This window comes from Canis lupus, chromosome 30, assembly GCF_048164855.1.
Source record: "Canis lupus baileyi chromosome 30, mCanLup2.hap1, whole genome shotgun sequence".
Lineage (NCBI taxonomy): Eukaryota > Metazoa > Chordata > Mammalia > Carnivora > Canidae > Canis > Canis lupus.
In genome coordinates, this window is record NC_132867.1 from 16,720,137 (window position 1) to 16,737,357 (window position 17,221).

Consider the following 17,221-nt stretch of genomic DNA (forward strand, 5'->3'; position numbering starts at 1 on the left):
GATAATGTTTTCTAGGTAGAGGGTGTCAGTTCTGAATTCTTGAGTCCTATTACATGCCCAATAATTGGATTTTTTGGAGGGAGGTGTGGTTGGAATATGACATGCTTTTTATTCTTTTCACCATACCTCATATGAAGAAACTATTCAGCTACCATATATAAAATAAAATTTAACATAAATTTGGCAAAGTTAAAAGGTTAAATAAATTTATGATAATTTTCTTTTAGTTTCTTAAAATTCTTCATCAAATAAGTCTTCAGTATTGATTCTGTTACAGTAGTAACTTCATTTACCTCTTACATCCAATCTGATGTACATCTATAATAATGTTTTAATAATATACCTTTATACAGAACGGTTTTTGAGAAACACAAAACATGGTAGATTATTTTGCCTTTATATTTGTTATCTTACAGTGAATCATTTAATTTCTTAATAATGTCTAATTTGTACATTTATTCTTAGACTAATAAAGTCTTGTGTATTAAAATTGAAAGTCTTGATTTAGGTCTAGTGCATCTTAATTTTGAATTCTTTGCTTCTATTAATCTGAATAGTTGTCAGAACAATGCATTACTTTATAAACAGTTTTCATTATGGTTTTAATATCCTCCTCTGCATTCTTTTAATATTTTCTTTTACCTACAGGAGTGGCATCAGGATTATAGGAAATTCAGGGAAACAACAATGTATCTCATAATTGGGCTCGAAAATTTTCAAAGAGAAAGGTAAGGCAGAGTGGCCAAATAGGAAAGGAAGAGCTTAATTTCTGTACATAATTCTATTTGGTTATGACCTCATCTATAGAAAATATTTTCTTCACAATATGTATTTTTAATAAACTTTTAATTTTATAAGTTTTAGATTTACAGAAAAATTGTGTAGTTAGTAAAGATAGTTCCTATACACTCCAAATATTTTCAGTTTTCAATTAAATCTGTAAGGTTGGCGTTAATCTTTGTTTTTATTGACTCTCAAATACTACAGTTGAAGTTTCGGATGGAATAGGATTAGGTTGAAGCCTACAAGTTTGCTGGTAGCCCAACACAGAGAATTCTTTGTATTCCTTAACATTTGCATTCAGTCTCCAGCCTTTTTCATGTTCTTTCTGAGTCTAATCTTGACTTCAGAGCAAAGATAGTCTTTTCAATCTGTCTCTTTGTCCGATCTTCCAGGTACTATAAACAGTATAGCTGTAGAAAATAGATCACTTGTCTTCTAAGCTTTGTGACTACAAACACATTTTAGATCATTTTTCACTTAAATTACATATTATTTTAAAGGAATCTCTACTTATTAAATTCTAATATTTATTTTTAAGTGTCAAAAAAGGATGGATACTGATTATTTACTTACACATTATAAACTAGTGAGTTTGTGTTTACATGTTATTCACGTATTTCTTAACTCATAATCTTTACCATGAATGTACTTGACTAGTGATTTTTTTTTAGAAAGTGCTGTATTTTTAATAGACTGTAATAGTGTATTCAAGTAAAAGCATTATTGAATCCCCTCTTTTCTTTCTTTCCTTCCTTTCCTTGTTTTGTATGAACTATAGGAAACCTCCACTGAGATGTTGATGCAATTTTGTTTTTAAATGACAACACGGGGTATTACTGGCCATCCTGGTTGCTACCAACTACATGTGACAATTTAAATTTAATTAAAAATTTTTAAACTAAAAATTCAGTTTCTTAGTCACACTAGCCACATTTTGAATGTTTAGTAGCCACCTGTGGCTAGTGGTTCCCCATATTGGCCAGCACAGATAGAATACTTCCATTGCTGCAGAAAGTTCTGTTGGACTGCATTCCTCTATTTGTGGGACCAAAATTTTAAAAGTTAACACAAAATTAAAAAATAATGTTAATACTTGGATGCAAATTATTAAAGTCCTAAAGTCCTAATGCTTGTGTAATTTATTTATTTATTTTTATTTTAACTTTGTTAACAGAGTGCAATATTGATTTTTGGAGTAGAATTCATACAACATCCAATGCTCATCAAAAATATATCACAAATAGTGTGTACTTTATAAGGTAATTCACTTTGGTCACTGAAATAGAAAAGTATTTTGATTAGTAGCTCCATTTTGAGTTACTTTATTTTGGTCAGAGTTTTATTTCTTTAATAGGAGTATTTAAATTCACTTTAGGATATCTAGGATTAATATTTCTGAGAAGGATAGTAATGTGACCTTATAATTGAACAGAGTATCTAAGATCAATAAGGCATTTTAATTTTATAGATAAAGAAACTATTTTTTCTTACACACGTCTCCAGAGAGATACAGTAATATTTTTTTCAGGGTCACACAATTAACTAGGGAGAGAAAAATTGAAATAGAGATCTGTATTCTTATAAAATTTAATAAAATCGGGTAAGTACAAGAAGTATTTATTTTTCTCAAAAAGAATTAAAAAGATGAAACTGTCACTTTCTTGCTCTCTGCATTCACTTCTATATTAGCTTTTCTTAATTAACATTTGTTAAAGAATTTGAGATATAACTTGGAAGTATTTAAATTTCATAATTTGCTTATTCTCAAATATATACTTATTCAGGAAGTGAAGATTCTGTAGCAAATGTTATTGAATCAGAAAGGTCAACTAGAAAACTAGTAATAATGACAAATATTTATGGCCTATTGTAAAAAGAAATGTTCATTTTACACTTTAAATATAGCAATTACCACAGCTAGCAGGTTAGAAAATATTGCCAAAGATTCTGTCCAACTTTTTTTTTTTTTAAGTAAAAACATAGCACTTTAAAGCCTTGAATGGAATACTGATTGATAGTCCATTGTCAAGTCTGTGAGTAGTGAAGTGAAATTATGTTTTTAGGAACCATAATTTTATAATACTGTAAATGAGGATAAAGAGAATCTACAAGAGCTGCATGGTCTTGTTTTATCTTAAAATAAGAATGTGGTACCTGAACAGCTGAGTCTTACTCTGATTTGTTTGAAGATATGTTTGTAGGCTCTTTAGAGGTTGTTGATAAACTATGGAAATTGTGTACTTCAGTAGAATATTGGAACAAGGTCATGGTTTCAGAGCTATTCTTAGAGAGGTAACTCAGGTCTTGAAGGCCAGATATGAATGTCATCCAAGGAGACTTTTGAGTAGGAAACTTAATAGCTATAAAAAAAAAAAAAAGGTAGATGTGCCAGCAGACTACCTTAATTTAGTGGTGTAAAACAACATTTGATACTATTATCACTCCCTTCTTTTTTTTCTTTCATAAATAAAACAAAGTCTTTAGCTGAGCTTATTTTTGTATTATTTCAAGATAAAATTCCATATTCATAGGTTTTCTCAAAAACAAATTCCTTTTCAAAAGTATGAAGTAGCTTATTTTTTATGAAATAGTTTCAGGTGTGTAATTTGAGTTGTCATTAATTTCAATTCTACATTTAACATTTGAAGTATAGAATTGATTTATATTTGAGCCCATGAAATTAAATAATAAGCAGTAAAACTTAGTGTAACCTAGAGTTTTAAAAGTGTTTCTTTATAATATTTCACCTTTTAGGATGTTACATTTTCTGAGTTAATCCATAAGAGAAGGTATGTTATGATTAGAAAAACTGACACAAAGGTGATATACTATCATTCATAATTTAGTTCTCCAAATATATACCTGTATCTACTTCTTTAAGCATATGAAGAGAGGATAATTATTTTAGAGGCAAATAGAATGCTCAAACATTTCCACCCTCATCCCTTTTTAAAACATAGTTTGAAATTCATAACCTAGACTTACATTAATATATATTAATATTATATCAAATATGAGAGACCTAATTGCCAGCTTTTATGTAGGTATGCTCTTTTTTTTGTTGTATCTCACTAGGGTTTTCAGATTTAGCAGGATTCTTTTCCCCTTCTACTTTCCCTGGACTCCTTTAGATATTCTCCCCTCTACCGATTACATTTTTCTCTGTGATGAGAACTGTACCTACACATGGAAAAAACCTGAATGGTCACTGAATGAAACAGATGATGTTTGTTATAAAGAAACAGAGTAACTTGATCCTTCCTTCAAACAAAAATGACATTATGTTGTTAAAAAAGTAGATTCTCGGTTTCATATCAGTCTTAATTTTGACTCTAAATGGAAGACTTGAGGGAAATGATTACCAAAGAAGACTAGAACTATCTAAATTCAGTAATTATGGACTTTTTACTCCCAGTCTTTTCTTAATTCCTAGCTCCGTTTTTTGTTTTTGTTGTTTACTTTATGATATAACTACATACTGGTTTCATATGTGCCTGTTGCTAAAAAGATATTCTCAGACTTATAGGGCATTGGATAATATTTTTATTGTAATGTTCTGAATAATCAACACTTAAATGTGTACTTAAAATATTTTATAATTGTAGCTGACTTTTCTTATTTTTCCACAAAGATGAAATACTAATGCTATGTGTTCCTTTTAATTTTTAAGTTATATAGATTCCCTGCTGTTCCTTATCTGTGCCTATCAGAACAACAAAGAACTCTTGTCCAAAGGCCCAAACAGAGGACATGATGAAGAATTGATATCACATTATAGAAGAGAATGTTTACTAGTAAGTTGAATATACATAGATCCTGTTTACTTTATCATTTTGTCTTACATTGAACACATTTTCAGACTCATGTGTGATTGACAATAATTCTGATGGGGAAAGCATCATGATGATGTTTATAATCTGGGTTTAATCCCTTACAATGTGAGAATGCACTCAATGCACTCAATGTACTCTTATCCCTTCTTTATTAATTCTAAATATTGCAGGTGATAAACTAGAAATGTGCTTAAATTGAGATAAAAATACTTACATTTCTATATTTAGATTTCTTCATCATTCTGCCATTCCCTTTTATGGTGAGAGAAGAGGCGCTGCACAGGGCCTGAGGAATTATTATGATTATTCCAGAAAAAATAATAGATTTTTTTGAGTTTTTATAAATAGTATATTTGGTGTACATATTGTGAAAAGATTCATTGTAATACAGTATCCTTTTTTCTCACCTAGTCTTTGGTAGGTTTTTTCCCCTCAAATATTTTTACTATCCATGTGCAGAAATATTACTATTGTTATATAAACTTTAAAAAATCTTTTTAGTAGTTTTTTTTGCATCACATTACTTTCTAGATGTCTGGAGTACTTTCTCTCATTAGCTAATATGTATTAAATGACAAAGTCCATCTTTATATATTTTTCCAATTGAATTTCATCTTTAACTACTAACATTGCTCTTGAATACAAAATTATTCAAGAATGTATGATTTTTGAGCTTATATAAGTTACATGGTTCAAATATAAACAACTAACTAGGTATGCTGGTAAAATGTTTTCTTTCAGTAGAACTACATAGTATAAACTAATTGTAGTCTTTAGTATGTCTTTAAAATTTTCAAATGAGAATATTAGAAGTTTGTGATCTTACTATTTTTCTCTCAGCTGCTTTTATTGCATTTGAGTGTATTTTAAAACTTGAATTGTTAGTGGTTTGTATCCATGGAGGATAGTTCTTAAATTTGGCCAGTTTCAAAAAGTTTTTAGTCAACACCTGAGAAGGAAGACTGGAATATATTTTAGCTTAAAAAAATACAAGATATTATATATTTATATATGGAATGAATTAAAGCAATTTTTAATGTAAAAATATTAAAGCCTTGGGATATGGAAATATTTTGGTAAAGCTATTTTAAGCATAAATACAGCCAAAACTTGGTTACTTCAAAACATTTAAAAAAATGATAGAATGTTTCTCATTAGTTTATAATAGTAAACCAGCCATATCTAGTTTGGTGTTTTACACAGGGATTTAAATGACACCTCGTGAGGATTATGTCAGGGTTCCTTTTGGGTTTTTTTGTATTGAATATTTACTGAGTGTCAGATTTGAGGGATACAAAGACAAGACCTGTTTATATCCTGCCCTCTGAGAACTCCGTCTGTACAGAAATGACTTTTATATTCCAGAATAAATGTCAATATGAGAAACACGCAAAATCATATGCCTGCAAGTTGTCAAGGAAAACTGTAAGAGATACAAACAACACTGATCTGGATCTTGATGGATAAATAGGAATTTTATGCCTTGTAGAGAAGACAGAAGAACAGTCTAGCCCAGAGGGACAGTATATGAAAAGGCATGGGAAGTATACAACAGAAAATGAAGATAGATCCATTGTGGCTAGGTTATGAGGAACAGGGTTAGGTGGAAATGATGAAGCTAACGGTACTTGTTGATGTCAGCCTATGTAGAAGCTTATGCAGCATTCTAATGAGTTTGGACCTTTTTAAGTTTAAGTAGATTTGACATGTTCAGGTTTGTTTTAGAAAATAATTCTGGCTATAGCATATTAGAGGATGAACTAGAAAGAAGTAGAGATTGAAGTCCCTCGAAGGAGGAAGAAAGGTGAGAGCCTCAACCAAAGCAGAAGTACAGTGGGTACAAAGAAGAGGGCATAGAAGATGATGAAAGAAGTGCCATCAAGGGACTTGGTAACTACTAGATGAGTGGAAAGAAGGAAAAAGAATCATCAAAACTGCCTGACTTTGTAGTTTTGTGTTTGGCTTCTGGGACTCTAAAGAAGATGAATAAATTTGGCTTTGGGTGTTTGATATTTAAGTTGTTTCCAGACAAGTTAACATTAAATTTCAGAATGATAGTTAACTATTATGTCTTTGAATGTATATTGTAAAAATTATACTAGGTGCTTAATGGCTTATTTCATTTAATTCTCTTAACCACTGTATATGGAAGGTGATAATATTCCATTTTCCATATGAAGAAACTGAAGCTAAGAAATTATGTATTTGCTCAAGATTAGATAACTAACTGCTTAGTGACTGAGTTAGATTTTGATCATAAGCCTCTCTACAAAGTCAAGAGATGAATCCTTCAAGAATGACATAAACATAAAAATATAATTTTTTTATTTGAAATTCAGCTTAAAACTATGAATATTTCAAAAGCATATCTATCATGCTCTAAACATAAAATTTCAGACCTAAACCCTTCAATATTAAGCTCTTGTTATACCTGTAATTTCTTATCTGTTTCCTATGTCTGTATTTCTTATCTCATGAATTTCTGTCTTCTGCTATCAGCACACTTGGCCTGTACTCTAGTCTACCATGTGTTTTTGTAAATAAAGTTTTATTGAAACATAGTCCAGTCATTTGCATATTATATATGGCTGCATTAGTGCAGCAATGACAGAGTAGTTACAGCAGAAACCATATGGCCCTCAAAGCCTTAAGTATATCTTATTACCTTGTCCTTTACAGAAGTTTTCTAATCTCGATGGCAAATTGTAAGCTCCGTGAGGGTTTCCTGTACTAATCACTTGGGTTCCTCTGAAACTAGAACAGCCTCTGGCATATAGTATGTATTCAGTAAGAATTTTTTGAAGGAATAATGAATTGATTGATTTTTTATTTTATATTCAAGAAATACAACAATATTTATTCACTTGACATTTCCAAAAAGATGATAAAATGTTCTTCAAAGTTAATATGGAATCTGAATTTTTTTTTTTTTAATTTTTAAAATTACTTTGATGTCTTACCAAATTTTAGAATAGGGGAAATTTACCTCTGGAGAATAAAAATGGCCCTTGTAGTGATGATTACAGTAATATAAGCTGAATATGAACTTTAAAAATATAACTATTTTCACCACTTCTTTTTGCTTTTGTTTTTGTTATTATTATATGTACAGCTTTTTCTAAGAGACTTCATGCTCGAATAGATTGAGATTGTTTTTCCTGATTGCTATTTGTTCTAAAATTGTTTGTAAACATACTTATTATGTCATCTTCAATATTAACACAAGTGTTTTTATTTAATTAAAAAAACCCAAACTCTTTCTTTTCCTCATTGCATTAAGAAATTAAATGAGCAAGCGGCAGAATTGTTTGAATCTGGAGAGGATCGAGAAGTAAACAATGGTCTGATTATCATGAACGAGTTTATTGTCCCATTTTTGCCCTTGTTATTGGTGGATGAAATGGAAGAGAAAGATATTCTTGCTGTGGAAGACATGAGAAATCGATGGTGTTCCTATCTTGGACAAGAAATGGAATGTAAGTTTAACCTGTGCTAGTGGGCACCTCAGTTGTTGGGATTAAGTGTAGTTAGAATTAGATTATTATTTATTCTTATCATTTTTTATATTCTGTAATATTTTACATTCACATCATTACTTTTTTTTTCCTGTTTACAAACCAAGTTGTGCACATTGCCTTGCCATTTATATTCTACCTCTCTCCACCAAATGGTGATTATTTTGCATATTTTGAAATGAAACATCAATTGACCACTTTAATAAATCATGTTAAAGATAATTTCTTTCCCTCTCTATCTTTAGCTACATCTAATTGTTTGTATTTACAGCAAACCTCCAAGAGAAGCTGACAGATTTTCTGCCAAAACTGCTCGATTGTTCTACTGAGATTAAAGGTTTTCACGAACCACCGAAGTTACCTTCATATTCCACACATGAACTGTGTGAGCGGTTTGCCCGAATCATGTTGTCCCTCAGTCGAACTCCTGCTGATGGAAGATAAACTGCACACACTTTCCCTAAACACACTGTATAAACTTTTTTTAGTTCTTAACCCTTGCCTTCCTGTCACAGGGTTTGCTTGTTGCTGCTATAGTTTTTAACTTTTTTTTTATTTTAATAACTGCAAAACACAAAATGACTATACAGACTCTAGCCGGACTACAAACAATAAAGCTGAGAATCGCATGGCGCTCAGACTTTGTTTTAACCAGGACTGATGTATAATTACAAATCTGATTGATTTCATTATGGCAAAACCATGCTTTTGCCACCTTTCTGTTACAGTATTACTTTGCTTTTTTCTTTTATCTACAGCTTTCCATTCAGTCTGGATCCTTCCATGACTGCAGCCATTTAAGTGTTCAGCACTGTGTACGATACATAATACTTGGTAGCTTGTAAATGAAATTAAAGAATAAAGTTTTATTTATGGCTACCTATGTGTTTGTTAGCAGGTATATTGTATATTAGTGTATTATTTTAGTTATATATAAATGAATTTTGTCTGGGGATTGTGTAAGATTGGATGGACAGATGACTAGATTATTACAAACTTTTAATTTTTCTCTGTTAGCATATTGGAAATTTACTAAATATTTGACACTTAAATGTATCTATATTTTTGACTAAGTTGTTAAACTTAGTGGCACCTAAACCTGTTTTGAATTCAAATCAGGTTTTCACTGAAGTAAGCGGCTGATATTTAAGTCAACCACACTGAAACTTTTAACTTTTTCTTAGATTAACCTTTTATCTTTTTATGTATTTACAAATAATATAGCAAGGTGATTATTTCAAGAGATACCAGAAAAAAGTACTTGAATAAGGGCTATTTAATAGTGAAACTTATAAGAAATCTGTATATGTATATACACACACAGACACACACACATACACACATATACACATTCTTCATAATGGAGGACAATGTTTTACATTATATAATCATTCTATTTTTGTAAATTGTATACCACTTTAATTGAAAATGTTCTCTACTAATCAACGCTGTGAAATGAAGTTGATATTGTTAAACTAGAAGTTATGAGTACCTTACCTGCTTTTATTTTCCTCCTTTTCAAAAAGAAAAAGCTGTAGAATGTTTTGTAGATGGAACTGCTGTTTAAGATTAATGAAGTAATATTGTGAATGAAAATCAATGCTTTAAAGGTAATCATGTTACCAATAACCTATTTTTGACTTTATAAAAATTTCTTTATAAATGATACTTTGTTAGCATAGTAAAATATATCATTATACTATGTGTATGTTTGTTATAGCGCCGCCAAAACTTGAACTCTTTATAAGTGCCTCTCATAAAAGATCTTGGACAGAGGAGGAAGAAGAAAATATTAAGCAATTATGTAACGTTCCTTAAGGTATGAATGCACTAGAGGTATTAATGACAAGGAATTGGTACTAATTTTATCTTAAGGTTAGATTTTGCACATTGTAGCTACCAAAATGTGTTTTGGTTTAGATTTTAAATTCTCTACTAAGCAGAATTAGTATCCTACATTGGTTTTCAGATCCTGTCCAAAGTTTTAAAACTCCATATGTATCAGCAAAGTATTTGTAAAGTATCTTCAGTATTCTGTGATATTCTACAATAATGGTAAAATTGTCTGTGTTTCTGTGTATAATTGACCCACTGAGACACAAAGTGCTCAAACACCATGTGGAAATTACTCCCTTCACAAGGCATATCCAGGGAAAATCGTATGTGGTTCTTATGCTGAAGGTAAGTATTATTATTGTTTTTACTTTCTACTTAAAAAGCCAGCTTATTCATTCCTGTTAATCACCCTGAAGTACTCATTTTTTAAAAGTGACCTTTTTCAAGACCTGGGGAAACAACTTGCTTTTGTATCAATATGTTTCAATCCGGTCTAAACTGGACCAGGGCAGTAGATAAAACTGTCAGCATTTTATGCACCTGAAATTGATGCTGTTTAATTTCCATTTACCTCTGATCCCTTATTGGAAGCTTTTCAGTATTTCCTTCAGTTGTGATGTCAAGGAAGTAACTAAAAAAATCATTTTCTTAGTTTTAGATTTATTGACACTAAGGTGGATTTTCTCCTCCTATACCTAATTCTCTAGAGTTCAGTATCTTTGTTTATGATTCAGAGTTGTTGACTTCTGCTTCTGAATCCTACTGCATCCCCAAAAGTACAGTCACTCAGATGCTTATGAGCAGTGAGTAGGGATACCCTTGTGTAATCATTTTTTGTTGTTTTTTAAAATTTATTGTACGTCATTAAGCAGATTCTATATCATTTGTTGTGCCCATGATAACTTTATCCAAAGTATGTATATTTATCTCAGGGCTGCCATGACAAAGTACTACAGGCTAAGTGGGTGGGTTATCGAACAAATTTATTTATTTTCTCAGAGAAAATAAATTTTACACCAGTCATACTGGATGAGGACCCCACCCTTATGACCTCATTCGGCCTTTAAAAGCTCTGTCTCCACATACGGTTACCTTGGGTGGAGTGGTTTCAACGTAGGATTTTGGCGGTGGGTGACACAATTCAGTCCATAGTGTGTGACAGTGTTTATGTCCTCCTTTCCAAACACAAAAGTATGATAGCTTCTTCCCTTTAGCCTCAAGATTACAATGCAAGTATCCATGGTTCTGCTGTTATATCTGCTTTATTGTTTTTACTTTCACTGTTTTCTGAAAACCATGTTAAAGCTATAGCAAACCAAGTTAGGAATTGCTCACAATGCATTATCTAATCAGTATCAGTTCAGTGTATTTTCATTGAACAGATCTTTGTTGAGTTAATGAAATACTCATGTTGACTGCCCATGTTTATGTGGGTTTCTTTTTCTTTTTTTTTTTTTATGTGGGTTTCCATCAGTTTCACTTAACTTTGTACTGTTTCTACTTTGCTAATGTTTTTATTCTTACCTGCTCCTCTTCCCTTTTCCATCGCCCTTTCCACCCTCAGCCCAGAGGTAACTACTGTTAACCATTGTGGCCATGTTTGGGTAATTTTATGCAGTGTATACACAAAAGTATTGGGTTTTGGGGAGGGAGCAGAAAAAGAAAGGATCATCTATTCTATGCATCATTTCTCCTCCTCACTTCTAGTCTTTCTGGCCTTGAGTTCCTTCTTTTTCTAATAAGCTTTAATAAAAGTGACAGTAATTAAATAATAAATACTATGACACTAATAAAAATATGAGTCATGATTGAGGGGACTATATATACAGCTACACACGTGCATTCACATTGGAATTTCAAATATCCTTATTCATTCTATGTATAGTTTTTCTCAATGGCTATTTCAAACCACTACCATTCTCAACCTCCTAGTCCATGCCAGCTCCAATAAAACAGGATGATTTTTCCTTTGCCTTACCAAGAAAATGGAGCCGTTGGATATGATACCCTTCAACTTTTAACTTCCATACCTATGCATTTACAGTTAATTATTAGTTAACCAAGATCTAATAAGAGGTGGATATTATTGATAACCCAGTGTTAGGAGGAAAATATAAAATCAAATATGATGTAAAATGAACTTACACCTTTACTTAAAAGTACATCCATTATTTGGGGGACATATTTCCTCTTCTGTAGAATTCAAAAACTGTACTCTTTGCCTTATTCCAGCGCAAGCCAGTAAAGCATCAGTTTGTCCTTTAGCAAATGGTTCTCCCATTTTCAGTAATCTAGAGCTAGACTAATATTCTTAACCTTGGTTGTGCATCAAAAGCACATGAGGAGTGTTCTTTTAAAAAAAGTGTCTAGGTCCTATCTAACATGGATTCTTAAAAGACTTTTAAAGTGAGAACTAATATGAGAACATTTGGTAGGTGTTTCTCCAACTTTATTTTTTCTAAGAATCAACTCTGCCATTACCTTGAGAGACTAATAATGGAGTCTGACAAAAGCAGGATGGAAAAATTTGCTTTTTGCATTCTTGTATGTTCCATGAAAAGGCAAGTGATTTACATTTGCTGCTGCCCCCCTCAGCCATGGAACATGCCCATTTTAGTATGTGCTCCAGCCAAAGCTATGCTCAAATGCTGCCTGGGTCTGGATTCTGGGTCAGCTGTTTACTTGACCAGCTATGATTCTTCAACTCTTCTGTCTTTCCGTGTTTCTTCATCTAGAAAATGGGATTATAGTATAACCTACTTTATAGGACCTTAAAAGTTTAAATGGGTTTCTATATATAAAATTCTTAGAAAATATCTGCCACATAGTGTTCAATAATTGTCAGACTTTTTTTTTTTTTTACAAAAACTTGTCGCTATTGATTACTCCTGATTTTCAGAATCTGCCTTCCTGAGACAGGCTTCTTTGGACTACTCTCATTCCTTACCTGCATTCTGTATCATTTCTTTTTTATCCTACTCCTTAAAACATGAGTGTTGTCAGGGTTCTGTACTTGGCCCTCTAACTCTTCACCTTTCCTGGATAGTTGTGTCTACTAGTTTATCTTCTTGTACTGCCTACATGCTGATGATTCACAAGCCTGTGTCTCTAATTTCTAACCAAACCAACCTCGTGCATTTTAGATCCATATATGTTTCCAGTTGTCTGGTCAACATACAGACTTGGATATTTCACAGGTATTTCAAACTTTGCACATACACTGCATTCATCACCTCTTCCCAGACCTAATTATCTTATATTCCCTTGGTGAATGATATAATAATCCAGACATGGGGAATTATTCTTTTTGTTGTTAAAGTTTTTTTTTAATTTTTATTTATTTATGATAGTCACACACACAGAGAGAGAGAGAGGCAGAGACATAGGCAGAGGGAGAAGCAGGCTCCATGCACCGGGAGCCCGAAGTGGGATTCGATCCTGGGTCTCCAGGATCGCGCCCTGGGCCAAAGGCAGGCGCTAAACCGCTGCGCCACCCAGGGATCCCTTTGGGGAATTATTCTTAATTCTACTTTTATTTCCCCTTGATGACCAAGTGTCAACAGGTCAAAATTGTTAATACCTTGCTCATGCATTTCTTCACTACTATGCTGATGAGATCTCTCATCTCTTAATTTGGACAATTAGATTTGGTCATTAATGGCCCTCTGTCAGCTCTTTGTTTTAATTGAAATACAGTTGATATACACTGGCCTCTTTGTCATTGATCTTTCCCCTTATAGCCCATCTTCTATACTGTTGGCAGAACAATCTATCAAAGAGGTTTTATATGTTTGTCTTTGATTGCTGGGCTCCTTAGAGAGAGATACTATCCTGTTTTGTTTGTTTGTTTGTTTGTTTTTAGTATCCTGTTTTTGTAACCTTAGCATCTGTTAAATTAACTGGCAACTTAATTGAAGAGTAGTCTTACAGGTTCTCTGGTTTTCTAGCCAGCCATCTTTTTTTTTTTTTTTTTAAGATTTTATTTATTTATGCATGAAAGACACAGAGAGAGAGAGAGATAGAGAGAGAGGCAGAGACACAGGCAGAGGAAGAAGCAGGCTCCAGGCAGGGAGCCTGACGTGGGACTCGATCCCAAGACTCCAGGATCATGCCCTGGGCTGAAGGCAGACCCTAAACCGCTGAGCCACCCAGGGATTCCCTAGCCAGCTATCTTTGACCCTCATCGTTTGATATAACCACCAGCCGTATGTGACTCTTTAAATTTAAACCAAATAAAGTTAAAATTACTTAGTCATACTAGCCACACTTCAAATGCTCAATAGACTCATGAGACTACTGTGTTATATCCAACATATTGGATAACATGTTTTAGAACATTTCCATTACCACAAAGTACAGAGCTGCCGAAGACCCTCACTGATATTGACATCTTCCTTTATTGACAACACGAGAACATCGAACACCTTTAGAGTACTAACCTGAGCAAACCAGTCTTTAGTATTTGTCTTTTAAAATTTTTTTTATTTCATGTATCTATTCATGAGAGAATGGGGCAGGAACATAGGCAGAGGGAGAAGCAGGCTCCATGCAGGGAGCCTGATGTGGGACTCCATCCCAGGACTTCGGGATCACAACCTGAGTCAAAGGCAGATGCCCAACCGCAGAGCCACCCAGGTGTCCGGTATTTATGTCTTTTTATCTTGATCTTCCCATTAACCACTTTACTGCATCTGCTTTTTAAACTAGCCCTTCTCACAGCACGTCTCTGTCAGGAGAGCCCACAGGTATTTCAACAAACGAGATGTGGTAGAGGACAACCCAGAGATCTAACTGCAGGATGTAGCCACTATCCCTAGAAGTGAAGAAACAAAAGGGAAAGTTGGGGTAACCAGAACCTTGGAGCTCCCAAATAGGGGTCGCTGTGGACTTGATGCATAAACCTCCAAGATGGTTCACCACCTATCTGGTCTTGCTATTCTAAGGGATGTAGTGAAGATAGTTCTAGATGTTCTGAAAGTAGTTGAAGACTGGAATCAGCTGGCATTATTAAGTCAACACTGGTAAGATTGGCAAGCAAAGACAGAAGTCAAAGACGAAGTAAATCTTGCTTTCCTTTCCCTTTTTTTGTTTTTCTTTTTGTTTTCCTTTTCCTACCTTCCACTTCCCTCTAGTACTTACTGGCAGAACCTAAATGGAATGTAGCAGTCAAGGGGTCAGGAAAATGCAATTTTTGGAGTCCCAACCCCAGCATCACAGAGCAAAGGATAGAAGGGTGGAATTGGAGCTGAGAGACAATAGGTAAAGAACACTTTAGTTTCCTTATGAAAATTCCTTTCTGTCCAAAGATGTTCATCCCTAAAATTCCAAATATTCAGGAATGTATATGTAGACTGTCTCTGGGACCTCAAGGGTAAATGTACTAGTTCTAATTGGAATCATGTTGCTCTTTCTATCAAATGAAACCTTTTAATGATCCATTTGTACTTTTTAAAATCAGTAGCAGAAGGAATTCACTCCCAGACATTCATTCACATATATATTTTTATTTTTCTTCTTCATTTTTTTCTTTTTTCTTTTTTTTTTTTTTTGCATGCCTGCCACATACATAATCTACCAGGTGTACATACATAAGATTTTGTAAAACAAGAGTAATAACCCACGCAAGTCCATCTACCTGAAATTAGACACTTTGACATTTTAATGATAATCCTTCTGTACATCTAAAACATATGTCTAAAATTTTGGCTAAATTGTCAAATGGACCTTCACCAAAGCTATCTGATTATACTGCCACCACTAGAGCATGAGAGTCTATTTCTACAGGTTCAACATTGAATATTATCAGTTTTTAATTTTTTTTGTTTTCAGTGACAGTTTATTGTATTATTTTTATTTTTGGTGAAGGTGAAAATTTTTAATATGTTAATAGATATTTGTATTTATTGTGTGTAATTAACTGCTTATACTCTGCACTTTTGTGGGGGCCTGCATGTCCAAATTTACAGTAGCTTATATTAGGAATCATTAATTCTTTGTTATGAACATTGCAAAAATTTTCCTTCTGTCATTTATTTTAAGCTTGCTTATAATATTGTTTTATGACTTTTATTTTATGTAATCAAATCTGTTGACCTGCTTTATAATTTCTGCCTGATATTCTGTCTACAAAGAATTTTCCCTGTCCAAAATTATAAAAATCCTCATCCATGTTTTCTTCTGATATTTTTATGATTTATTTTTTATGTCAGTTCCTACTGCAGTTGGAAATTATATTAATTTAAGGAGTGAGGTAAAGATTAATAAATTTCTGCCAAGAATATCTAGTTGTCTAATACCATTTATAAAATAATTCCTCTTTTACTGATATAAAATGTAAACTCCACTAGATAATAAATTTTTATATTTAACATTTATAGAGTTCCATTTATGTTTTTGTCTATTCAGCTGTCATTACTAATTTAATCACTGTTGTTTTAACATTGATTTAAAATATTTTATAACTAATAAACATTTTCCTATCTAATGCATCAGCTGTTGCTCCCTGGCACATACACCTTTAATACTAATTTTTTTTCCAGAATTTTCTATACTCTTATAATCTTTAGATTTATTTAATCTTACTTCAAATAAAAGTTTTATTGGCATTTTGATTGTAATTATTTTGGCCTACATAGATTTGCATATTGAGAAATCATGGTTTCTTCACAATATTAACTCTTCCTACCCCAAAGAATATTGTCTGTCCTTTTATTAGGCTCATAGTTTCTTTACTTGGAGTTTTAAAATTATTTTCATTTGTCTTTAATTCTAGGTATCTGAATGTGTTTTAATGTTTTTTTATGGTGTTTGTGAATGAACCTCTCTTTCCAACTTTGAGTTTTCTAATTGAATACTATTGGAATGGAATGAATTGTAGCTCTCAGCCTTTTTGGTTTCAGGACGTCTTCACACTCGAAAATTATTGAGGACCGAACAGAGCTATTGTTTGGACAAGTTATATCTATTGCTATTTACCATATTAGAAATTGAAATGGAAAAAAAATTTATGATATTCTAAAATGATAAAATAGCAACATAACTCAGTTGTTAACAAAAATAATATATCTTCTAGAACTACCTTTGAACCCAGCAATTGCACTACTAGGTATTTATAAAAGGATAGTGATTTCAAGGGACACCTGCACCCAATGTTTATAGCAGCAATGTCCACAATAGCCAAAATATGGAAAGAGCTCAAATGTCCATCAACAGATGAATGGATAAAGAAGATGTGATATATACACACACACACAA

General features: G+C 32.6%; 1 protein-coding gene across 5 annotated transcripts in view; it reads left to right on the plus strand.

Moving 5' to 3' along the window:
* USP25 (ubiquitin specific peptidase 25) overlaps positions 1 to 9,830 on the plus strand; it is a 137,018-nt gene extending 127,188 nt beyond the window's left edge. For all 5 annotated transcript variants that reach the window (XM_072806578.1, XM_072806580.1, XM_072806581.1 and 2 more), the window contains 4 exons: positions 649 to 728; positions 4,454 to 4,577; positions 7,897 to 8,092; positions 8,403 to 9,830. In XM_072806578.1, the coding sequence (XP_072662679.1) occupies positions 649 to 728; positions 4,454 to 4,577; positions 7,897 to 8,092; positions 8,403 to 8,575 (573 nt within the window). In that variant the 3' untranslated portion in view covers positions 8,576 to 9,830. The remainder of the gene's footprint in view (positions 1 to 648; positions 729 to 4,453; positions 4,578 to 7,896; positions 8,093 to 8,402) is intronic.
* Positions 9,831 to 17,221: the final 7,391 nt, after the last annotated feature.